General features: G+C 39.7%; 1 protein-coding gene across 6 annotated transcripts in view; it reads left to right on the forward strand.

The window, feature by feature from the left end:
* Positions 1-26,699, forward strand: part of FHOD3 (formin homology 2 domain containing 3) — a 388,990-nt gene that overhangs the window by 334,866 nt on the left and 27,425 nt on the right. For all 6 annotated transcript variants that reach the window (XM_075022703.1, XM_075022701.1, XM_075022699.1 and 3 more), the window contains 5 exons: positions 3,650-3,832; positions 8,572-8,691; positions 9,151-9,312; positions 20,730-20,920; positions 22,426-22,618. In XM_075022703.1, the coding sequence (XP_074878804.1) occupies positions 3,650-3,832; positions 8,572-8,691; positions 9,151-9,312; positions 20,730-20,920; positions 22,426-22,618 (849 nt within the window). The remainder of the gene's footprint in view (positions 1-3,649; positions 3,833-8,571; positions 8,692-9,150; positions 9,313-20,729; positions 20,921-22,425; positions 22,619-26,699) is intronic.

Raw genomic sequence — 26,699 nt, forward strand, 5'->3', positions numbered from 1 at the left:
ACTGTGGAGTCCTGACCTTCGTATGCTTTTATATTTTGTTAGAGTTTCTGCAGGTAATGCAAACCACTGATGTGTCTCATTAATAGCTGCCTGGAAAGCTGAGGTGGGAGAGCCTTTTTGGAGCTGAAATGCCTGCCGAGGCCTGTCAAATATCTGATGAAATACCCGCTGATGAGTATTTGGTCATGCAGCTTACAAATTTGTGGGCCTCCAGCCACAGAAAGCTTTGGACCCAACAACAACCAGATATTTAGTTTACTAATTTTTTTGAGGCTCTTGTTCACCTGGTAAAATCAGCTGAAACCAAATACGAAACCCAAGGCACCCCTGCAACCTCATCATCACTGAGAAGGACCTAATTTTTGCAGAGGCTCCGAGCTATTTGCAGTCTCTGATTAGGTGCTTCCTTGTGTCCCACACTGATGCCCGTAACCCTCAGGCATATGGGGTTTATAAATTTTGCCCTGTGAGCCTCGTAAGGCTTTCCTCTTAGAAATTTTTGGAGATCATACAGTCAGGATGGCTGAGTCCAGGAAATAAGCAGTTTGATCTCTTTGCTGAAAGTTCAAGAAAGGGGCTGGGTCCAGCAGTCCAGGAGCAGAATAATTAGGATCCATCATCTCATGCAAACAGGATCTCCAAAAATCACTTTTTTTTTTCTTCCGTGAAAAGATTTGTGCACTGGTTTTCCTCACAATGGCCCAAACGGTTTTGTGAGAATGCATGGAGGTGGAATACGTGTGTCACGCATGTTAGAGGATATGAGCATATGGTTTGTTGATAACCAATTCTTCTTCAATTGACCTGAAGAATGCCCTACTGGGGAGAGCATTATGAACTAATGATTAGATTCAAAGCTATTCATGATTTAATGGTCACATCAAGTGCCAGTAACCTTCTGCCCTGCTGTGTTTTCATGCTACTTTTACCGTCAGTAATGTTTAAAAAAATAATAAAAATAAAAATAATAATAAACTGGCAGATGGTGTGCTCATCAGTTTCCAGCGCTGAACAAATGGCTCAAATTAGTCATAGGGTGGAAATCGAGAACAGGAACCTTTTACCGCTTGCTCAGGGGCACACCAAGGATGATGACCGACCAGCAGGATCAGAATTATTTGCCCAGGCAGATTAGAAATGAGCAGGTCGTCGTTCTGGGGGCAGTTGCACCCGGGATGGTGTGAGACCTGCCAGCAGCTCTGGTCCCATCAAGGCAGGGCTTTTGGCAGCGGGGGCAATCCTCGGCAGCTGGCACCGTGAGTCCAGGCTCTTTTGCTTGGCATTCTCCGTTCCGCGTACTACGGTACGCAGCGCAGCAGCCTCGCGGTGCTGAGACTCGAATGCTTTTTGTCAGCTCCATCTGGCTCGTGGTGTTTACATAAAGCTCGAGGAGGAGGAGAGTCCCTTTGGAAATAAAGCGTACTGTTTCATTGCTCTCTTTAAAATGCCCGAAAGCAGTGCAAAATCTCTGGAGTGAAAGCCCTGCACCGCCACAAAATACTTGTGGGATCCCGGGGTAGCTGCCAAAAGTCCTAGTTATTTGTAGGAGGCAACTGAGAACGCTGCTGAAGCGTTAGCCTGCAAAAATGCATCAGAAGCATTTTTACATCCGTCAGATGGCTACTGCTAAACTCTCCACATATGGGTGTTCATATGATCCTGTTTGCAAGCTGCCCCGACTCAGCTGAGGGTGTGTTTGGCTTCTTGTTGCTGTTGAAGAGCGGGGTAGGCACTAGGAGACCTGACTTCTTCAAAGGAACTCTGCGAACACCTCTTCTTAGGAGTTTCAGACTCAGTCTCTCTTTTTTTATTATTTTTTTTTTTCAGATGAGTATTGGTTAAGCACTGAGAAATGCCCTGAAGCAGGTACTTATAAATCTAGTTTGATGTTAGGTCTGACCTCAGTTACAGATTTCAGCGTGTGTGGATGGATGGATGGATGGATGGATGGATAGCACGTCTCAAAATCAATACACAAATGCTATCAATCAGAACAGGTGGACATCAGAATATTTTCCAAGCAGTCACTGACAGAGGAAGGAAAAGCACCAGAGTGTACTGAGGGATTTCCCTCCTCTTCTTTTTTCCTTAGGATATTAATTTATTAAGGTAGACGCTTGCAGTGTCCCAGGAAGGAGGTTTGGTTTTGGTTTTTGTTGTTTTTTTTTTTTTAACTGAAAGGCAGAGCCAACAGTAACAGAAAGAAATGCTTCTTTATTTCTGTTTGGAAGTCAGCATAAATAGATGGACAGCAATACAAATGCTGTGGCTGAAATGAAATAAGTCCCAGTTCAACAAATTGAACATTATTTGCTTGCCTAACTCTTGTTCTTCGCCTGATTGCCCAGGAAAAGTCCCTTGCTCTCCAGGCTTATCTCCAGTGCTGTACGAGGAGCCGGATGAATTATCGGGACTGGAAAGGGGCAGTTGTGCTACTTTGATGAATTGGCTATGTCCAGCAGTGGAACAAGGCTGTAGTTTGGATTGGCAGGTCCGATAGCTCTTTGGCTTTATTTTTATTATTGTCTCCTCCCCTCCAAAACAGCCTCTATCATTGTAGAACGCTACAGCAAAAACATGTCATTCCTCAGATGAATAAACATAACTTGTATTGAAAATCTACTGCTTTGTTTTAACGAGGCATTGATCAGCAGGGTAAAGACCTCAACTTATCTGATGCCTTTGTGTTGTTTTGCTTTTGGTTTTTATTTTGAAGTGCATTTATTATGTTAGGAACTAATTAAGAAGCAATACCTTAGAGAGCAATACTTTGAGAAGGAAAGCTGCCACATGTAAACAAGGATGTAAAATCCAAGAATTAAAGGGAAAACTGAAATGTTTTGAGCCATACTGACAGCAGAAACTGAAAATACTGAGATCCTTTTTCATCAATATTTTAGACTTTTGAGATCAAAAGAGAAAAAGGCCATATGTTGTGCAGTGCATGATTCAACGTCAAATTCAATGCGTGTTCCTTGGGAAGTTGTCCTCCGTTCGGGTGAAACTGTGGGGAGTGACCTAATAAGCTGCAGTAGTTGTCGTGTTTCATAAAAAACAAAACAGACTGATCAAAAAGTAATACATGATGAGAACAGCAAGGGACAGGAGTCCTCAAGTTATTTCTGTATACCTACAAGTGCGCTAGAAGATTCGTAGGTATTGAGGCTAAAAGGGACCTTAATATCTAGTCTGACCTGCTATAAATCACAGGCCACAAAATTGCACTCCTTCTACCTTCACTTCCATATGTAATTTGCAGAAAGGCGGCTGGTTTTGACTTAAACATACAAAAGCTGAGGAGAGCAGTCCTAACCAGTCGCCCTGTGTCTCCTTCAGTGTTTCATCCCATGATTAACCATATCTACCGAGTACACATTTAAAAAAAAAAAAACAAAAAAACAAAAAAAAACCAAAAAACCAACATTTTAATACAGATGTGTTTTTCAACAAACTGCAGCTGTTTGAGATAGCAGTCCTTGTTTTGCCCTCTTGTGCAGCGGGTTAGTTCTTGGTCACTACAGCACCCTCCTCGTTTACCAGCCAGGGAGTTGAAGACTTCTACCGTTGCCGCTGCGACTTCTCCCAACGCCCAGCCCTCGCGTGCCTCTCGGCCCCGCAGCTGACGCCTGCCTTTTGTCTCCTTTCCCAGAAAATCCTGACCATGATCCCGACCGAGGAGGAGAAGCAAAAGATCCAGGAGGCACAGCTGGCAAACCCTGACATCCCCTTGGGCAGCGCCGAGCAGTTCCTTCTCACCCTCTCCTCCATCAGCGAACTCTCTGCCAGGCTCCAGCTCTGGGCGTTCAAGATGGACTACGAGATAGTGGAAAAGGTGAGGGGGAAGCGGGGAGATGGGGTGGAGACTCTTGCGAGGCTTTGCTTAATATTGCCCTGACCTTGTTATTATACGAGCCTGTATTTTGAGGAAATGGTAAATGGGGCGCTTTTGTTTCGGTGGCCAACCAGGAAACAGCTAAAATGATCCTTCATAATCTGTTCATTCTATAAAAGAAAATTAGAGTTTATGTCTTATGTCTTCCTTCCTTTAATTAGTCAGTAACGATATTGAAACAAAGAAGAGGGCTAAATCCTTACCACATTTTCTCCAGATGATGTTATTCAGGAAATTCTTACTTCAGAGCAGCAGGAATTTTTCTTTGGATAAAGATTGAATGAGGACTACAGTAATTCAGCCTTACATCGTGAAAATGACAGTATTGATCTTCCATCCATTTGAACTAAGGAAAACACCATCCATTAAAGTTTTTTCTGTTTATAACTCTCTTGCAAAGTTACAAACAAAAGATAAGACATCCTTCAGGGGTGTTCTGTTCAGTTCAGTCACAGACAGTTGTTGCCACCTTCTTCGTGGATGGTACTTATTCACAGAACGCTGTCATTGGGTTGTCTGTCATGAATGATGAATCACAGACAAAAAAATTCAAAATGACAGCGTATAATTTCGGTGCATAGGTGAAACAGAATGAAACTGTGTAGGCAATTTTAGCTCCTTGCTGACTTTCACAAGCCCTTTTGGGAATCTCAGCGCAGGAGCCTTCTGGCTACACTTCTGGGGCATACCCCATGCGTTGCTTTTCAAGCAGCTCTCTCCTGTATATATTAATTTTGTATGTGCATCTGTGTGCATATATGTATATTAAAAAAATCAGTATAACTTTATTTGATATGGATTCTGAGAAGTGGGACATGCTTCTGAAAAGCCTCGTGTTTACCTAGCTGTGGTTATTTAGCAAGTTATACAGCAGTGGCTTGATTTGCAGTTGATCCTGTCAAGATTACAATCTCTGCTTAATTTTCTTAGATTTTAGGAAATGGAATCGCTCTAATATTCAGGACTTTTTAGTTGTGACATTTTAATCTTAGACATTTACGTTTCTGACTTGTAAAACATAAAATACTTGTGTCTGGCCTGAATAGTTTTTAACCAGTTGGTTTTGGTTTTTTACTCTGGTACAGCTATTTATTCTGCTTTGAGGTTACACAAGGCTAAATTGTTCCTTTCACGTAAACTGAGTTAGCTGTAGCTGTTAATCTCTGTGTGTACCTAGAATTTTGAGCTTCCTCTCAAATCAAAAAGTAGCATCTGAAGCACTGCTAAAAGCTAAAGAAATTCTGATAGTTTTCCTATAATGTTTATGCTACAAAGTTAATGAGTTGCTAGCTAAAATCCATGTAGAATGGATGCTAGTATAAAATGTCTTAAATACCTAAATCGTTCAAAGAAGCGATTGCTGGAGTGAAGATAGGACCAATATTTTTATCCCTGTTGAAAGGTAGATAGGCCTAAGTACAGTACTTACTTAAATGGTACAGGAAATAACATACGATAACTCTGATAAAACAAGAGGAGCATGTGATAAGAAGCCTAGCAGATAAGCATAGATATGACAGATAATTTGGGTCTTAGTTGGGTGAAGAGGAAGATACAGGATCAGACACCAGAGGTACAAGAGAGAGAGAGCAGTCTCTCCAGTAACAAAAGGTTAAAGTCAGAGTTTAAGTTCCAGGTAACTAATAAACACAAGCATTATTTAGGCTGAGGTAAGATACCATGAACATATTCAATTAAAAAATGCAGTAGTTTGCATTAGTGATTAGGACAGTAGAAGTCCCATGACCTGCTAAAATTCTTCTGGTCTTGACACTATGTTTTTGCAGAAGATCCATCTGTAAATGGGCAAACCCTTCATGAAACTTAGGTGCCAGATCACTTACCTCCATAATTGTTGTCGTTTATTTTAATCCAGCATTTGCTTGATTTTTTTTAAATTTTAAAATTAGGAAAATTCATAACAGTTCAGAATGCACTCATAGTAGTTATGAGGTCACACATGTATTTTATGTAAGAAATGAATGAACCTTACTGTTATTTCCATGAATCTGGAACTTTTAGATGGTCCATGCTATCAATGTGTGAAATACCCGAGTGGTTGATGTAAGGCTGGCGTTCTCCTTCATGAGACTCTTTTGCTAATCAGCCGAGAACAGGGTTTTGCCAAAGGTCTTGGCTCCATCTCTGACAACCTGAGAGGAAAACAGCATGAAATTCTTCAAGAAAAGGGTTAAGTGAGAGATTGTTCATGTTCGTAGAACAGCTTTCCGGGCATAATGAAGGAAGTCATCTTTCTTGGATTGAATTTAATTAAGTAAAGCAAGTCAGGGTACATTTGTAGGGAGCAGCCTCAGACTGTGAGGGGCTGAACGGGATGAATGAATCCTCATTCTTTGCTCTTTACAGAAAATAAAAAAGGAAAACCCTTTCCAAATGATCTCTTTGATAATGTGTATACTGTTTTGAAATGTTAACATGTTTCTAAGGCTGTGGATGCCTACTGAAGGTCATCAGTGGAACAATAATTTTTCTCACCTTTCTTTTGGTATCATATTTTAAAGGCACAGACAAAGGAGGTAGAGTTTCAACTTTAAATCTTCATTTTCAGACTTTTGATTGCTAGTTCTTTGTACTGAACTATTTATGATGCAGATGCTGTCAAATTTCATTATCTCAAAGGGAGTTTAATGGTCTTAGAAAAAGGAATAGAATCTTTAGTTGTCCTAAATCAGGTTTTTTTTTTTCTTAAGGTCACTGTGGGCAAATATATCCTTATTGCTGACAACTTTAAAGGATCATAAATGAGTATAAGCTGGTGTAGAAATGAGAATAGTAGAAATGGTAAAGAAAAGGGCTTGCTTCAGTTTCTCTTCTAAGCAGAAAGATTACTCCTGACTCTAGTCTCCCTGGAGATACTGTGCTAGAGAAATAAGCGTTCAGAAAGATTCATTGCACCCGTATAGTTGAGTTCATTTGTGCATGTGCATCAAACATTTATCAGGCATTATCAGATGTCTCACAGCCAGAAATTTTGGACCAATCCTCAAATTTCATTCCAGCATAGGTGAAATGTGAAAACATGATAAATAAGGGTATGTGGTAGCTCTGTGTTATGTATCTGCCCGCTTTAGGTAGAAGGTGAGTTTCATAGGGAGCAAGAATGGGTATTTCATCTGATTATACAGTATCTAGCACATTGGGGTTTATTGCTTTTTAATGCTACAATAAAATAAAAAATAAAGAGTAATTATAAATGTGTAGTATGTACAAGAAAGTCTAAGCTTGGATAACTTGCGTGTAAATAGCTAAATGAAGGGCTACAGTATGGCCTGCTTTGGAAGCCTTTTATGCTACCTTTTTATTCACCCTCAGAATGTTTTAAATTAACCTTTTAGGAATGATTTTTTAACAGTTTGCAAATTGATACAAGTAAAAAACTTCAAAAGCCTGTGTTTACAGCAGATGCAGTTTGATTCATCCCCATAATGCAGCAAAACAGACTAAATCACCCCTGACTTTAAAGCAACTCAAAGAATTCTGTGCAGCAGTTTATTGATTTTAGTTTAACTTGATAAAGTCTTGGATTATTTAGCACCTCTCCTCTGATGTATAAATTACTTTGCTCACTATGGCATCTCTTAATTTGTCTCAAATTTGCCATGTTCTTTTCTTTTCAAGAGATGAATTGTTCTCTAGTGACTAGCAATGCATGTTTCCTTCATCTTTGTGCTCTTATTTATGGTAAAATATCACTACAGTTGTTGAATGGCCCATTGTATTTCTCCAAGAGAGTGAAGTTCTCAGCTATTTTGCCTCTTCGTCTAAAATAACAGCTTAATTTTGGCTTTTTGGCTCATAAAGAGCGTAATAATTTGGGAAAAGAATGCTGCTCACGGATGCTTTGGATGGCATTTGGAGATAGAAACAATGTGAACTGTTACTGTGCATACAAAATAAATAACCCTGGGCCTCACACAAAGACATAGAAATAAGCTCCGTCAACTCAATTACCCTCGCCCTCTTCCTTTGAACTCTCTGGTGTAGTTCACTTCCCGAGGTAATGGAACAGAATTTATGTTTCCAAGCCTTATCAGTTTACATACCTATACTCAGATAACATGTGGATGGAAGATGCATTAAGTTAAAAGATTAAAATGAGAACACTTGTAAAGCTTGATCTTTACAGAGGGTTGGTTTGGGGTTTTTTTTTCAGTTTTAAAGTCACACAAGCACAAAACCATATCTGAAACTCAGAGGTGGCCATCATTTGAATAAAGCTTTAGGGTCAGGCTACAAATGTCCAGTCAGCTAGCATGCTAACTTTTTGTTTGTTTGTTTTTCAAAGATTAGAAAAGATAGCTGTAAGAAGCTTTTTTATCAGTTGGGGCAGGGGGATGTTCATGCATCTAACTCAAATGCAGCAGCCCCTTCTCTGATTCTCTTGTTTGAAATCACAGAATAATCCCCAGGACAAGTAAGGCTATTGCACACATAAAGAAGCAACGTTAGGAAAGTATTTTATGTATTTTTTTGCTGTCCTTGCCTGTGATTTATTAGCTGGAACATGGAAGCAAGCCAGCACACATGGCCAGTTTGCACTCTGCGAGACGCCAGTTCAGGAACTTTTTGCAGTAATTAATCTAAACCGTAGAATTAAAAACTCAAAGCAGCTATAGCCAGCTGCAGCCTTCACTTTCTTGTTTCTGTTCTCATTGCAGGAGGTTGCAGAACCACTTCTAGACCTGAAGGAAGGAATGGACCAACTGGAGCACAATAAAACTTTGGGATTTATCCTTTCTACTCTACTAGCCATTGGGAACTTTCTGAATGGAACCAACGTAAGCCTGATGTCCCAGTTTTTTCCTTCAAAAAACAGAAGTCCAAACCATTATGACAGTTGCAACCAAGTATTTATTTTGTACCAGAAAAGTCATTTAGAAAACAGAACCAACTTTTTTTTTTTATTGTGTGTCAGAGTGCTCTTTGTGTCTTTCAGCATAACCTGAAGGAAATGTGGAGCTAGGCACACTTCTGGTGTAACTCCCTTGAGTTTAGTGTGGATGCTCTCCATTCAAATTGTGAGAACTGTGTCATGAGTCATTTCACTGCAGATGGACTGATTTTAGGCCTACTCTTCAGCAAGTTAAAAATAAATAAAAGCAATAAGTTTCTTTTGTAGGATACTTCTTCTTCTTTCCCCTCTGCTCCTACTTGGTAATCATTTTTGTCTACTGATCTGCATGGGAAAGAGTAAACGTTTTTATTTATAATTTCTTCCCTTTTTTTCCCCCTTCCAGGTCAAAGCTTTTGAGTTGAGCTACCTCGAGAAGGTTCCAGAAGTCAAGGACACGGTGCACAAGCAGTCCCTCCTGCACCACGTCTGCACTATGGTGGTGGAAAAGTTCCCAGACAGCACTGATCTTTATTCAGAGATCGGGGCCATCACTAGGTCAGCTAAGGTACGTGTAGTGGGTAAATGTATATATATATGTTTTTAAAAATCCTCTTTAAAGTGAAACATTTAAGATTTTATCTTATTCTTTGATTTTGTTCCTCCCTAGTCACAGCACTTTTTATGAATGTGGATTCATTGTGTCATCCCAACTGAATTTCAAAGATGCCAGTACTCTCTCTTCTGAGCTTTATCTCCGTCTGTCAGGTGGCTTCCTCATCAAGGCACTAATAGGCAGCCACATTGACAGCCATTTTAATGTTATATACATCATTAATGTATATAACAATTAGGAACTATTTTCAGGTTAAAACTTTATTTGACCAGTATCTACAAATACATTTATTCTGTGGTTTGGGGGAATCTCTTTTTTAAGGCAGATGCCTGATTGTATTTTAAGGGCAATGGAAGGAATGAATTTTGGTAATAAAATTGTTTCCAGAATGAAAGTATCCTTGAAATATTCTGTTTAACTCCTTTTCTGTCTTCCTCCTGATAATAATTTCGATGATTAGGAGTTAGAGAAGATAAATAGAAATAAAGGAAACTTGTGGCAGCACCTCTTTTTAAGAAGTGGTAATCCCTTGGCTAATGCATAGGTCTGGTCAGTGGCTCAATTTGGTATGCAGATTATTTATTGCTGCTGCTAGCAGGCATGATAGAAACACTGTAACCTCACTCTTGGAGCTCTCAGAGTGTGAGATATCATGGATGACCCTTAAAAACAGTATATTATTTGATTAATGGAGTAAACATGACAGAACACCATCAAGAGATAACAAACATGAAAATTCTGGTTTGGAGTCATGTCCCATGTGAAAATGGAAATAATTACAGCAGTTAATACTACTATCCATCTAGTCCAGTGTCTTGATTCAGACAGTGGCCAGTACCAGCTGCTTGAGAGGAAAGTACAAGAAGCTTCGAAGGAGGGGGAAGTTCTCTCCTGGAAAAATCTTATTTCGTGAGCCATAATGGTCATTATATGCATCAAATGGAGGAATGATTTCTTTTCCAAAAGAGCCCTTGTTTGGATATTTGAGGGAGGGGAACCCTGTATACAATTTTTAAAAAACTGCAAAAATCAAATCTTAATTTGCCTCCTAGCGCAGTTCTTGTGACAATGAATTCATAGTCTAATTTTGTCTACAGTTGGATTTGCCAATTTCAGGATTTACTGTCTGAATATATTGAACAGTTGAAACTTTTTTTATCTATTTTGTAGAATAACTTAGGTTGGAAAGGACCTCTGAAGGTCATCTGCTCCATCACCCTTTTCAGTGCAAGATCAAATTAAACCAGGCTGCTCAGATCCTTGTCTAAGTCTCAAATAATCCTTCAACATCTTTTTTTTGACACCATTTCCACACTTTGTCTCCATCTTACCTTTTAGAATGGGTTAAACAATAGCAAACCCAGTATTCCAGCCTCTCCTTATAAATGTTATATGCCTACTATGTTCATCAGTTCTGCTTGCGCTATCTTTTGTTAGATGTCCTGAGGTTTTCTTTGTGTTTTTTGACTGCTGCTATTCTTTTGACACTAGTCGTCTTTGGGCAGTTCACAGGGACATCCAGGCAGTCTCCTGAGCAGATCGGGCAGTTCAGAACTCAGCCCGATGCACAAAGGAGTCCGATGCTGCCTGCAGTGTGTGCTTTATTGCGATCTACGGTAATGACCATGATCTGCTGAAGCAGATTTACTGCTTATCTCTCAAACCCCTAATTATCTTAAATCAGGACTAATCTGAATAATTTCTTGCCATCTGTAGATTTTACCCTCTCAGGGTGCTTCCTTGTTTCCAGATAACTTTGAAATACAAAGTACAAACCATGAGACACCTGCTGTTAACCCTGTCATCAGATGGGAATCAATATGTGTTCCTTCTTTTCTTTTGCTCTCTTAACCTCACACTCCATAGGTAGCCTCCCATGAGGCTCATGTAAAGATTTTGGAAGTCTGCTTTTCTTTACTTGCTCTTATCTGTCCACTATTTTATAAACATATTCAGAATCTAGTGATTATTTTGATGTATTAAATTTCCTGTTATTCATCCTTTCAGCTAGGTTACCAGGTATTGCAATAAAGCTCGGACCTCTAGAGTCTCCTCAATCAGCCTTGCTGCTTCTGTAAAGATAGGTGAAGCTTTTGCTATCCTCTGATTCTTTAAGTTACAAAGTGTAGTGAAAGCATACTCATTTTAGCTAGTGGCTCAATTTCTTTATTTTAATGGCTGTCAGAATTCTTGTCTTCTGCTTGTTTACTGCTTTGTAAGATACTATCCTCCTCCAACAGATTTGTTTCTGCTAGCAAGTATTTGAACCTTGCTATTAGTTCATGTCTGTTAAAAAATGAAATATAGAAAAATAAAAGCAGGAGCCAGAAGAGGTTTCTCCCCAACATCCTCTGTGGTGAATTTAGATGAAAAGAAGTCATCTTGCTTCCCTTCCCTAACTTTGTCTTCCTTGGTTTCTTTCATCCCCAGTGATCCAGTCATGCTATGTATTTTCATTTTTTTGGATACCATAAAGGAATTTGTGGCTTTTGTTTTATATCCTTAGATATGTGCTCTTTGGATTCCATCTCTGTTCTCCTAATTTTCCTCTTGTACAGCCTATGTTTAGGCTCTGTTTTATTGCCTTCACTGAGGTTGGTTTCTCATGTTTGGAAGGTTTTGATTTTTTTAATGTTTTTTTTCTTTGAGGGATTCTTCATCTCTTAACATTTAGGTATATCGGTTTCTTATTTCCTGCTTTTTCTCATTGTCAAGAAGTTATTTCACTTTTTTTTAGATTGGGACCAGGTTAATCAAAAAATGAAAATTACTGTAAAAGAGAAGAGCCCTTATTTTCCAAAATCCACACCACCATGTATGGTGTACTCTCAAGCGAATCTTCTATTTTTCAGTCTTAGAAAGTGGAAGAAAGATTAACCTAATGCTGTCACTTACAAAAAATTTTTAGGTCTAAGAGCATACAAAATTGAGCACAGTCTTTCAGTCTGTGGTTTGCTGATCTAGTGGCCCTGCCCAAAGCGGACAAAATTCTGAAAAGGCCAGACAAAATCACATTAAGAGAAATTATAGCCTTAACCTTCCCCGTGACGCCCAAGGTCTCCCTCCTTGGGATGTTCCTGCATGTGTTATACCACTGATGGATTACTGTAACAAGCTCTATTCCCACTTGATCTTAGCTGCCACAAATCAAAGAGTTAGGACATGGAAGCCATCCAAGCTGCCCTCTTCAAGGGAATGTTCACAGACGAGGCGAAATCTTGGTTTAGGAAAGCTGACAGGAAAGGAGAACTAATATTTCACTGTGGATTAGGCTGTATTTTGAGCTCCATTTTGTCTACAGAGATCTTTCAGAAACCACAAAGGCTAAACAATTTCCATCCTGTAGATAAACAGAGATGCCCCTTCCCCTGAGATGCACATCATATGAGAATTTCCTGAGCCTCAGTTCATGAAAAAGAAAAACATAAAGAAAACAGGCTGCCTCACCAGAAAGGAGTTAGAAAGACCAGAAACAAAATGGCATAGTTATTGCAAAACTTGGGGCTTTTTGTTGAAGGGCTGAAGTCATAAATGGCAAAAAAAGCAGACTCAAGTGAAAAAATTACCAAAAAATAGAATTCTAGATAAATAAAGGTATTCATGGTTGTATAAAAATATATAAGATCATGCAGGGCACTGATTGTTTAGCATCCTGTGATTAAAAGCACTTGCTGCTGCTTTTTTTTTTTTTTTTTGCTTTTTATTTTGTAACATATTTTAAGTTGGAGTTGTGCTAGAACTGATGTACCTAATATTGAAGCAGACCCCCAGATTTCTGCAGTTAAAGTCACCATTGTTCCTAGAAGTTTCCTTACTGGTATGTCAAGGAGGGGTTGCATCAGCACTAGGTTCTTCTCTGTTAGTGAATAAAAAATGTATTCTGAGGAAAAATGCTCATCTTCTCTCTCAACCCCATAAATATTTTTCCCCATGCATCTGAAAGCTGGCCAGCTCCATAGAGTAAACTAGTAATTGTCCTTTTCTCCCCCTAATTTTAATTTACTTATAAGATGCCAAACTTCTGGCTGGTTGTTAACCCCTGCAGCGAGACGCTTGGATTAGTTGCGGATACTAGGCAATGGAAAAGCAGGCAGCTTTTAAAAGCAAGCCATAGGAAATGTTAACAACGCAGGGGACGGGGACAAGGATTGCTGGTGGGAAAGAATTTAGGACGAGACGAAGACCTGCGCAGGGGAGGAGGAAGCCTGCAGCTGCCCTCCGAGGGACTCGGCAGGGAGGCATGGAGAAAAAGGAGCTGGTTGAAACAGAAGTGCCGTTCTGGCGTGCTGTAGCTTCTGCTTGACGTGCTGGAAAGCAGAGAGAGGAGAAAAGAAAAACGTAGGGAAGATTGTGCTGCCTCCTGCGCTGCTTCAGTGGAGTTTCTCTTGTCTCGCTTGACAGCAAGTATTTGTGCACAATTATCATTCAAGTATGCTTTCCCTACGTTATTTTAAACAAAAATAAATGCCAAAAGTCAAATTATTTTCCACAGAAGAACGGGGTTGGGGGATGCAGGGTTTCTTACAGTTTATCGTTCCTGGCGATGCCCGCTCCAAGGACTGCGGCACCTGCCCCGGCTCCTGGCGCGGGCCAGCGGGAGAAGGGGGAAGGTGGAGCGGGATAAGGCAGATCCTGCCGGCTGCAGGGCAGGCCAGGGTGAAGGAGCTTTGGTGGCAAACGGGACTCGGAGGTTTTGTCTGAAAGAGAGCAAAGGAAGCTTAGCGCGTGCGCCAGCACCGTGGCGTTTCGATAACGGTGCAGGTGAAACGACCGTAGCGTTGCAGGTAGGAGGACGCCGTCTGAAGGGACCTCTGTCCTTTAATTTTTAATGAGCGGATCGTTTCAGGCGTTCTCATTTCCAGAATTATTTTGGCAGGATGCCACCTCTTCCCCTAGGATTAGAAACGTCTGGGCAGAACCTCCTTTATATCTTGCTCACTTTTGAGAGCTGGCATCTACTTCACTTAAAATGTGAAGTGTGCAAGTCAGACTAACGTTGGTCTTGGGATAATTCTTGTGACATTTGGTGAAGCAAGCCAGTGTGGAAATGCTGGAGGAGACAGAGTTTTGAACGTATGCCACAGAAGGTTGCTGCACTCAGATGATAGTGTGTTTGCAAGGAGCAATTCTCAGAATTTCCTTTGGCGCTGAACCAGCTCAGGAAAAGAGGAAGATTTCGTGTTCCCTGCCAGAACGCATCCCTGTAATAATGTGAGAATGTATGGTCTGACCCTAATTATAAACAGCTCAGACTATGCTGTGGTCTGCTGCAGAAACTATCTTGAACTTTGAAGAGAGAAAGATTTTGTCAGTGATTATGTATATCTTTCTATGACGTGCGATAAAGTAGTTGTCATTTTATTGTATGTGAATTTAAGGCAGAATAACATTTATCATTGTGAAATCATCGATCTTATATTTAATGCACCTTGTGGGTAGGATAGAAATGCAGAGATCCAGGTCTTCCTTGGAAAACATCTGGGTTTGAGATGTTCACCACTAAAAGAAACAAGCTGTAGCAATAAACAATAAATACAGTATCAAGCAATGGAAGGCGCATACAAGGATACTGAGGCTACATAACAAGTTATTCACTGGCCTTCAGAACAAAACTTTGGATAATTGACAGTGATTTTGAAAAGAAGTGCTTTTTAAGCAGAAACCTCAGCTTCACCAGTTTCCCTTCATTTATTAGTTTTGTGGGTTTTTTACTTCAATCCCGTTGCGACGTTTTGGACCCTATTCAAGGGCTGAATGTAAATGCAGGAGGCAGGAAACTCAAGTGTAATCAGGTGCAGCATCTTTGATTTTAGGACAGTTCTGTACTCTGAGTAGTGGCAGAGCTTAGCCCAGAGACTAAAGGAGATTTAGCTGGAAGAGGAGACGTGTGTGTAGAGTGCATTCCAGCTGAGGGAATGCTGAAGAAAAATGACCTGTTATCTCACAGCGGCTACAGTCGTTTGCTGTGCATGGCAATGCATACCTGGAATTGTATACGCTGCGCTTGGGAATATATAGTGGAAGGCACTTTAGGTTTGAGCCAGTGCATTTAATTCCCAGTGTCACCTCAAAGCAGCCCTTCCTCTCTCTCCCAACAAATAGTAAGAATCCAATTCCTGCGTGGCCGTGAGATATTTGTGGCCACAGAGAGAAATAATATCCCGACCCAAGGAGCAGAAAGGCTCCCTGGTACGTGTCCTGCCTGAATGACTGGGGCATGGTCTGGTATTTCATGAATTAGGAAGTTTTACGCTTCTATATGCAGCAGGTGATATCGGATGTATGGCATGGAGTTGAACTTGAAAAAAATAGGTCCTTTAAAGGACCAGTGTTGATGGAACCTGAATGGGCAGGGAAGTGAACGCTGAGCCATTTGATGGTGGTGGTGGTTTTGAGTCAGGTGAAAACCAGCAAGAACAGAAGTCATTTGAGCAGTAGGTGTATCGTGTGATATTGAATTCTCAGCCCAATGAAGTGAGAAATCTGGTAGAATTCTTTTTTGTGTTGTTGTTTATGGCAGAGTCATCTGTTACTATAGTAGCAAGCAATAAATAATGATATAAAGGGATTAAAATGAGTGCTGGCGTTGCTGGCATGTGGTTGGAAGGTTTTATTCTTTGTCTGAGTGTCATTTGTGCAAAATATGATGGTGCATTAAATTGAAAAATAGATTTTTATGTTTAAAGTTGTCCATTAGTGATGGTTTCCTGAATGAGGCTGACCCTGCGGGGCTTATGTCACGTAAACTAGTCTTTAAATCCTCTTTGGATAGACTCTGTCTGGCTACTCCACTCTGATGCAACAGTGTCTGCAAAGGCACTTCTCAGAAGACCGAACAGTGGGCCTAGGAAGAGATTTCACAGATAAATAACAAATCGTTATGAATATTTTTCAGTAGTGTGGTTGTGAATGAAGAGGAACCTGGCAGGAGAAAGGAGGAACATATCAAATATATCCCAGGAGCATTTAGAAAGTTGCTTTTTTTAAATTGGTTTACAAATGAAAATAAACATTACATAGTGTCTGAAAAAGAAGACATTTTTATTTTGCATAACAGCCTAAGACCACTCGTTCTTTTGCCTGAGGGAAAAAGAAGAGATTTCTTTTTAGAATTGTAGCAGAAGGTAACAGTAAGCAGGACCAGCAAGCTGCATGTCTTTTGCACATATATGTACTGAGGAGGAAAAAGAAGAATATATGTTTCCACCTTCCTCCAAATCCTGGGGCCAGATACAACATCCATGGGCTGCTATCCAGGGAGAAAGCTGTAAAGACAATTTCATATTACAGCTTCCTTTTATTCAGTGGACCCTACTTATAAAATAGTGCCACAGCAGTTCTTGTCCGAGACCTCCTATGCTGAGGTCTCCTGGAGCCACAACTCATCTGAGTTCCTTCTTAGTCCCAGCATGACCTTGCAGCTGCAGGCAAGAATTGGTGCATCTTTCCCTTCAGGAAAGAAAGAATGAAAAAAAAAAAGTAATTACGTCTTTCTACCATTATACAGCATTAATTCTTTTAGTAAAGTTTTGGAAATAAACACATAAATAAAAAGGTGCAATCTGTGCTTCCTTGGGAATGCTGTGTGGACTGGCAGGGAGGTAGGTATGGTATTATATATGCATTTTCATGTTTCCTTTATGCATATTAGATTGGATAATTGTCATTATTATTATTCCACACAAGTTCTTGTTCTCCTTGTCATAGCAACACGTAGTTGGGGGATCATTTATCATCATTGTTACTGCTACATTTGTATATAACACTTTCAGTGTTGGAAGACATCCTAAACAGAACAATGACAGCAAAAATACAAAAAAAAAAAAAGGCAATTACAAGGATATTTCTGAATAATGTAACTGCTTTTAAACATTTGTGCACAAATATTAGATCTAGGTTTGGACCACTGTGCTCATCTTTCATGGTTGGTTACCTCAGTTAAAGTGAGGCTAAATATTTGCTCTTCCGGCGGATTTGTATTTTACTTACATTTTCCACTGATGCAAGTACCCGTTGGTTTATGATAGAAATGTGCATAAAGTGGAGGGGCTTGTTGGCTACCTAGTCATTGGACTTCTGCTGCTCTGAATATTATAAAAGCTTCTTTATGTCCATGAGGCGTTTGCCTTCAGAGTGAAGAGAGAAGAGGATCTGAGGATGTCAAATTCCTTAGGATCCTGCTTTTCAGTGGAATTTGGTGCTCATAATTAAGGGAATTAGAAGCTGTCTGGGTTAATATTCCAATGCATTACAAGGCTTAGAAATTGTAAGAGTTTGCTGAATAAGAGCATATTACTTCAACAGGATTTTGGTGTATTTTATTAGTTAAAAATGCATACTGCTTTTTCAGATAGCCGTGGAAAGCCAGCCTGTGTGAGAGTTCATACATGTGCTTAAGAGACACTAATTGCTGGCATGCAACCTGGATGTTATATTCCACTAGCCTAGAAAAAAATATCACCTGGATCCTGTGTACAAGTGTCCACAATTGCAGCAGAGTCCAGTTAGAAGATCAGTGGTCAGTGGATCTTTGGCTTTACTGTGCCAAGAGGTTTATGGCTGATTTCTTACCTGAACACCAGCACTGAAGAAAAAAAGGGGGATGGCAGAGGAAAGATGAGGGCAAGGTATGTAAATTAAGGAGAGAGGAGATAGAGGGAGGGTGACTGTGATTCTCCCATTACACTGTTTCCCACTGGAGAGCATCACTTTAGTGCTGTTGCTGTTAGAAGAAAAAGCAGGGAGCGGGGGAAGCTTGTTTTCTGTGCTTTGAAATGTCACACAGGTAGTACTGTAAAGCTGCAAACTATCAAGGGTTTTGATACGTTTGGTAGGAGGGTCCAAATATTTTTAACTTCAGAATTTTCCTTTTCAGCCGATCCAGCCTGAACTTTTAAAATCTCACTTCTGCAAGATTTAGTAGGAAAAATCTTGTCAGCAGGCTGATAAATGCTGGTCGTCTTGTTTGGTTGCTTGGTTTTTTTAAGACAGATCTGAAGGCTTAGCTTTGTTACCTGGTGCTCTGTTGGGAGGCAGTTTCTACACCTTGGGTAGAGGAAAGGGATGTTCTGTGGTGTATCGCGGGTGAAGACGCTTCACGTAACTCCTGGCGTGTAAGACCTAGAGCAGACTGAAATGCAATGGATTCTGTGTCTACCTGCAAAATTTGCGCTGGTGAAATAGCACTTCATGAAATATCAAGTGGCTTACCTGGTTGTCTGAAAAATTTTTACTTTTAGTATTTCACACAGGGATATTTTTCTGTAAGTGTATTCCTTTCTGTCCACAAACAAGTGACCAAACTCTGGAGAGCTGGCAGCCAGCAGATTTTAGATTTCGTGGAGGTTTGTCACATTCTTGCAGGCGCAGGACAGTCTGCATGTGGGGAGCGCACAAGCACATTATCCTATGTTGGATTTCCAGCTTGGCTCCTTCCAGGAGTTTCCAACTTCTGCTCGAGCAGAGCCACCTGCGCTCCACAGAGGTTTATTCCAGGGGAGCTCAGGTGGCATTCTTCTTGCTGCGGTCTCCTTAGGACTTTCCCAGAGGTGGGATTTTTTGTTTGTGCTCAAAAAATTCCTTTGCATCCCTCAGCCCGACCTGCCATCCCCAGTCCTTACTGGAACTGCCCACTCGTGTGAATGCACTGGCTGTTGGGAGATTTCAAGGGGCAGGGAATTCGCCACGTCTTTTTCCCTGCAGATGTGCTGTTCTCCAAAGATGTCTCTTGAACCCCTACAGGCTTGAAACTCAGAGCTTTTTGACAGATTAAAACTCATTCTGTTCTCAGTGAAAGCTGCCATGAAATTAAATTTCTCTGCTGAAGGGGCTGAGAGACTTCCCCAACCAGGTTGGATAATTCGTACTAGTAAGACCTAGAAATACCTCCTCTTGGCTTTTTGTTCTTAATAGGAATGCTAGTATTTTTCCCCATGTGTGTTTTAGATATACGATCTATGGAGAGCAGCAATGTGTTTATCATCAACAGTGAAAATACTGACCTGGAAAGGACTTTTAAAACATATGCATTGATATGGATATAAGGAAAACAAAAACCCCGCAGCTGCTCCGCCTGCAGGGCTTTTCTGAATAGCTGAATGGATCAAAGGATGTTTTTATTTCCATGTGAAGAGGAAAAATTCATCACTTTATAAATCACAGCAAAAACAAATCAAATCAATACCAGGAGCTTTTTAAAAATAATGCATTTCTTATGGCTGTCCTCAGTATAGGTCTCAGCAGCGGGTGTTGCACACAGCTAAAAAGAGTGAACTAAAACCTGTCTGTGACACTGGTTTTCATTTAGCATTAAGGAATTAACTGGAGTACCACACTGTAACATCCTGAACACTGACGTGTTTAGAATCTGAGAGCTAAATCTGTATTTTGTAGCTTAAGTTCATCTGAACTGTGAAGTGATATTATAAAATAAATTTTTCCTTTCTTCAGAATTCAAGAACATGTTGGGTAGTTTGACTTTCTTCATCTGTTGTGTGCTGTGGCTGGGTCGTTAATGCACTTTGTCCAGTTGTTAGCAACGCATCCTGAATGTCTCCTATCGACCATTGCGATTTGAACACCTTTTTTGGTTGATGAATAAAGGAGAAGCTCTCTCTCACCTTCTGTGGAATGTGTTGGCTTCTGTCATGATAAATGTTACTGTAGGATGCAGTCATTTATTTTAACCGCGTTGAGAGACTTTCAAAGCCCTTGTATGATCTTGGTACAAGCCAGCAAATTCGTACTGTATATCAAGGGGTGAAAGTTAGTGCTGAGATCACTAAATAACACTTACTTTTAATAGAGCTTTAAAAAATTCTGGCCCGTGAATTTTGTGATTAGAAATGGATCCTCTATTAACAAGTCAGTGCAAGGCTAGGGAATAGATCCAAGTGCTTCCTAAATTGGAGAAGTGTTGGCTGGGTACAACAGCGAGCTGTAAACAGGGCATAAAAAGCTATGAGTAGTAGAGAAAAGGATTAATAAAAAGAGAAAGTTTTGTATTACCTCAGAAATAACTGAGTCATGCAGTTGCTTGGTGCAGGCATGAAGTTATTAGCAAGGGAAAAACCACATCACAATATTTTATTGTCCCTTCTTTGGGTGTTAGGCCTCCAAGACTAAAACCAAGTATATATCTATATGGGTATTTCTTTGTTTTCCATACTAACGTTTCATGTGTAGACAAAGTGCGACAGAGAAAGCTATCTCGTAATTATTTAGTAGTAGTTAATAACGTGAATTAATGTTGTGCTGCCACTACATTGACCCTTTCTTATACATACATTGCATTGTTCAGATATCCAAGGATACTACCCCAGTGTTTTCACTTGAAGTGTTACATTTTCTTTTCTTTTCTTTTTTTATAGGTTGACTTTGAACAACTCCAGGAAAACTTGTGTCAGATGGAAAGACGGTGCAAAGCGTCCTGGGATCACCTTAAGGCTATAGCAAAGCATGAAATGAAGCCAACTCTAAAGCAAAAAATGTCCGAGTTCCTTAAAGACTGTGCAGAAAGAATCATAATCTTGAAGATTGTTCACAGAAGAATAATTAACAGGTACAGAATTAGAGTGGTGACAGCAATATCTTGATAATAAATGACTTGCGAAAATTATAAATTATGACATCATAAATATGTTTTTATAAGTGTTTAATCCACATTCCAGCAATTAATGTTACCAGGATGTATGTGGTGCATACTTTGTTATAGATGCCATTTAAGAAAGATCCCCACTCCAGAAGGTTTCTATATTTCTGATGAAAAGAAGCAATGATCCAGGCAGTCATTTATTCCCAAGGTGCAATAACTGGGTCTTTTAAATCCTAAAAGCTAGCAGCTTTACGGTTAAGTTGCTATATTTTCTGTCCTGAATACTTTTGAGGGGGGTTGGCTTACTGTCTGATAAAAAAGAACAGGCCGTAGCAAAAAAATCCTAATGACAAATTTGTTATATGCAGAAGTCAAAACAAGTCTTGTACAGTGAGTTCTTCTATAGGCAGCACCACTCCTATTTGCAAGATCTACAACTGTGTTCCTGCTTATTAATGAAATTTTGAGTGATTTTCCAACTTCTGAATAATTTCCAAATTGCTGTGGTCAAAGTTAGGGTCTGGATGCCAACTGATCCCAAATTTGTGGATATACATTTGAGAAGTTGATTCAGCTCTTCTTTTGTTTTCATAGTGAGTGGGTTTTCATGCCATAAGTAAGCAGAAATCCCAATTGCATTGGAAGGGAAGGGAAGTGAATTCACCAGTTTCCTGTTGTGTTTATCATATGCATTGTACAAAGCAGAAAAATATTAATTTTTTCCTATTATGTCCTGCAACTACTACTATAGTTCTCCAAAAATGTATCCATGTACTTGCATCTTTCTAGGACCGAGAAGACTTTTTATCATCAGGGATGTAGATGCAGTTAAAAGGAATTCCCATACATTTTTAAGCATTCAGCGCACTATTGTAAATCATGCAATACAGAAGCAATAGTAAAAGTTGCAAATAGTGCGAAAGCTCTGAATGCCACAAAAGCAGTAAAACTGTGAATTGAGAGTATCCCAAACTAAAGTACTTGGTAGATAATATAATTTTATGGTCAGTTTTGTGAACCAGAAATTCTTTCCTTCTTGTGTTTGCTAGCCTGTAAATCTGCATTCTTCTTGTCTAGACTTTCCCCAACATCCTAACAGCTTCTTTGAAGTTGCTTAATACAAATAAATAGAATTGAAACTTAATAAATATTTTTTCTATAACTGAAATGAAATTAGTCATTCACACGCCAAATTAGTCATATAAAGTAGATGGAGTTCCATAAACATCTTATCTCCTGCATCAGCCTGGGAAAGTGGACTGGGATGAAGTTACCATAGACAAGACTTTCATGGTTTTGATTATAAAACATGCCAGTGTTATGCAAAGCATCCATGAAAATTCTGTAGCACAAAAGAAATGATGGGAGCTAATAAAGTAATAAATGGATTCACTGAAATGTGTTTTTATTTTCCCAGAAGCCATCAATAAAGATTTTTTTCCCTTTGCATTTTTGAACTCATTGTTTTCCAGGTTTCACTCATTTTTGTTATTTATGGGCCATCCTCCCTATGCAATACGTGAAGTCAACATCAATAAGTTCTGCAAAATTATTAGCGAATTTGCTCTGGAATACCGCACCACCAGGGAACGAGTTTTGCAGCAAAAACAGAAACGAGCTAACCACAGGGAAAGAAACAAGACCAGAGGGAAAATGATAACAGATGTAAGTGGCAAAATGTATCTCCCACAGCATGGATTTTTAAAACTTTCTTTCATTGAATGTCGTATATGAAGTGTTGTTACTCTTTATTTTTATTCTTAAGAGGTTCTTCTGCTGTAGGTAATGATTGTGTATATTTTTTGCTACGTTCCAATTTATAGGATGAGAACAAACTAAAATTAAGCATCCAAAAAGAGCATCTCTGTGTGTTGCACAGACAGTGCCCAAAACATCTAGAAGACACCAGGAGCTGTGTGTACCTGATCAGCCAAGAATATGAAAAAGGAAAAAAAACCCTAGCAATTAGGCTTCTAATTGAGGACATGATTTAAATGATGAACCATTGTAGCCATTTCAGTGGTTACAACCAAATTTAAATGGATTTTTTTCCTCCATCTTTGAATATTCTAATATAGTCTTTAATCTTAGTATTTTATCTATTTTTATGTATGTATATATACGCATGCACACACACAGCAATTTTCTTCTTAACTTTAAAGCACAGAACAGCCAATTTTATGCGAACAGACTGCTTTGGGGTTCTGAAAGAACAGGCAAATTTATGATCACAGTAGATGTTACCCTGCAACCTTTTTGACTCTATGATTGCATACTGATAGTATAAATTAAAATAAGATTATTTTTCTCAGCATAGCAAGCTTTAAAATCCACTTGATTTTTTTTCTCTTTTTTTTTTAAGTTGATGTAGTTTGACTCAATCCAAATAAAGTTTTAAGAAGTGCCAGTACTTAATAAAAGTTTCCAGCTGTCTCAAAATCCAAATCTGGAGTCTCGATTAGATGCAAGTGGTTCGTTGCATATGAAGCTACCCCTGCCTTTGGCATGAAAAGCCCTAAGCTGATTACAGTTTTATGGCTCAGGCAACATGGGTCAAAATACATATATGTATTGAGACTGATCTAAATTGAGACTGTATTTAAGTCATTGACTCACGATCATTTGTAGATCTTTCCTGGCAATATCCTCTTTGAATTTGGAAATCTGCCCCATCTAGAGAAAATGTTAAACCTGTATTATTATCTGAAAAGATTTTCCTTTTGGTCTAGCCTCAGGTTGAGGAAGAGGCTCTGATTTTATGCAAAGGGTATAATATAGTCATACAAATTTTTAAAACTACCGCTGGGGAACTGAGATCACTTTCTTCAATCGCTTCTCGGTTTTCCTGACATATTCTAGAGGAGCTAAAAGATAGCATTAACCGAAGAGATTAGTAAATTAAAATTTTCATTTCCTCAGATAGCTTCAATACTTTTTACTAGTTTAAACAATACTGAGACGTGCAGGAGTTACTGTTTTCCTACTATAGGATGTAGTGTTTCTGTATTATCTGTCCTGAAGAACTGGCTGTGGCAGGACAGAAAGCTTCTCCATGTCCTGTTCCTGCAGGAAATGCGAGGGGGAAAAGGAAATCTGATCACTGGCAGCCGGGTTCCAGGAACGGAACAAAGCGACCCTTTCAAACCAGGAAAAGGCTCAGGGTTGACAGGTAGTGGGTGAGGAGCAGAGCCAGGGACAGTGGCTGTTGTCTGAAAATGTAAGAAAGGAAGAAGATGTCTTGTTCAGCTCAAGATAGTGTTGAGATTTGACAAGAATTAAATGCCATCTGACAGTTAGCGTTCCACCTAAAAATATCTTGCAGGTCCCCAGGAAGGGAGCACTTTTTGCCCATCGCTAATTTACAATTATATAATGGTCCTATTAGCTTAAAACCAAAAATCCTGCTGGAGTAAAAAAACACATTCTTTAAAATTCCCGTTATGGAGATGTTCTTTACGGGAGTTATTCAAGTGGCCATATGGTTATTTCGGGACTTACTAAATCTCTTTAACTGTAGCCCAGTAATATGGCCTCATTTACTCTTCATTTGATTGCAGTACATGGTAAAACAGAATTAAAGTTGCATCAGACTATTTGTCCCAGCTTCCTTTGACAACTTCAAAGTCAGATCTACCTCAAAACAAGTTTCCAAGTCAGCAGGATGGAAGATATTTATGTGTGAAGAACGATGAAAAAGGGGAATTTTATTGTAGTCTTTTGTTGGCCATGGTTTGTATCTGGTCTTGATTTTCTTAGTGTTTTACATTTGAAGGCATTGGAAAGGGAAGATATCACAGTAATGCATTGACAGTATGTTCAACTAGTTACAAAACGCTGATAGAAGAAAGTTTAGCTCTTGACATTGGAAAGAAACTCTTTGTAGAAAGTAATTCTAATAAGAAGTAGTCATGTGGAATTTTAATTTTGGCTTTTGGTGACCTAGAAGGATTGTGCGGTTATTTGATATTTACCTCCCTGCCCTTTTGAAAGTTTCCTCAGGATCTCATTTTTATCACCTTACAGTGCATTGCTTTTAGGCAGAAGAAGAGGGGATTTTAGCAAAAATGGGAAAGGAATAAGCCAGCACCATCCCAGTTCTTAAATGAGAAGGCACGTATCTCTTAAACCTTGGTCCCCCCTGCGGACTTGGAAGGCAGAGGGGTGCTGGCTCTTCGCGTGGAGAGAGTCTGCTGGCTCTTTGCGTGGAGAACTTGCATCAGCTTCAGCATCTGCTCACGTGGAGTAGGGCTAAGAAACACGATGGGGAATATTTCCAGTCTTCCTTTCAGCCTTTTACCACGGAGATCTTTATATGTTCTTTAATAGCTGAAGTGGACTGGACACTGCCAGTGTAAATCTTGGTGAATGTTGTCTGCAAGAGAGAGATAGATGGGGGCAGGGGGGAGGGTAAGGAAAAAAAAAAAGGAGAGGAACAGTGAGTTGCCAGGTTTGCAGGGAAAATTGCCTAGTCTCTGTAACCTTATATCTGGCTTTAGCCAGTGATAGCGCTCATTTCAGGCACACTAAAAATAACAAGCAAGCAAAATAGGGAAGAAATGCAATTATAGATGGAAGTCTGAGCTTTTTAATGATTTTTAATAATACTAGGTAATATAAGCATCTGTCTCCCAGATTTATGAAGCTCTGCTTTTTACGATGCTTAAGAGTTTCAATTCCAAAATTGCTATGTAATAGAAATAATATTTTGAAATGGCAAATCCACCACATAGAAATGCTAGCCTAAAGGAAGAAAGGGAGGGAGGGAAGGAGGAGGATCTCAGATTGTCCTGCAACATCCGGTATTGGATGACAGAAGAATCAAGCAGCCTTTTATTCTTGAAATTAACATCTTGTGTCTGCAAGAGGTATTCAGTATACCAATATTCTTTCAGTGCTTTTTGGTAATATTACATGTTAAAAATTTCCTGATTTATTAGTCTTTCTCAGTGTGTTTATAATGATGAAATGAAGAAGGAAATAAAAGGCAGGATCTAGACACCTGAGTGAGAGCAGATTCCCTTGTGAAACAAAAGCGTATTTATTTTGCTACTTTGACTCCCGTTATCAGTATTTGCTGGGGGCAAATGGCTCTCCAGACATGGAAACGTGACGGGGATGATGAACTGCTCCTCCTGTGCACTGGATTAGCTTTGGGTGTAGAAGACAGCGGTTCTAAGTGTGAGCCCTCTCCACCCAGAGCAGGACGAAGGGAAATGGTAATGCCCTGGGTACTGGAGAGGAGCAAAGTCAGAGAGGAGTACCTTGCCCTTAAAGTAAGTCCACAGCAGATCACTTTTAGCTAGATTAAATGGGCAGGAAGGCTGGCAGCTGGGACTTCCCCTGTAAAAATCCAGCTTGATACAAAATAATAATATAATACACTTTTGTTTGGAGCACGCTGTTTGTAATGTGGGTACTCTGCTATTTCACCTTTCCCCGAGTGCCTTTTGCATATTATTTAGCTTAATTTCCACTCCTCCTGCCTTTTATTTATTCGATAGATCTACATATGGATTAGAATGCAAGTACGCTCTTGCTTCCCATTCTTCTCCTTTCTGTTTCCTATTCATGCCAAGAAGTGAACAGTGGCCTTGTTCAGAAGAATTGCTTTATGGTGTGACTCCTTGCCCCCCCGAGGGATGGATAAAACCCAATGGATCTTTTTAATGTAAAGGGGACATACCTGCTGAGGTCCCTCTGCAAAACATCTGCCTGTGTTTCTGTCAGTGCCTCTGTGTCCAAAGAA

The sequence above is a fragment of the Buteo buteo genome, chromosome 3, assembly GCF_964188355.1.
Source record: "Buteo buteo chromosome 3, bButBut1.hap1.1, whole genome shotgun sequence".
Lineage (NCBI taxonomy): Eukaryota > Metazoa > Chordata > Aves > Accipitriformes > Accipitridae > Buteo > Buteo buteo.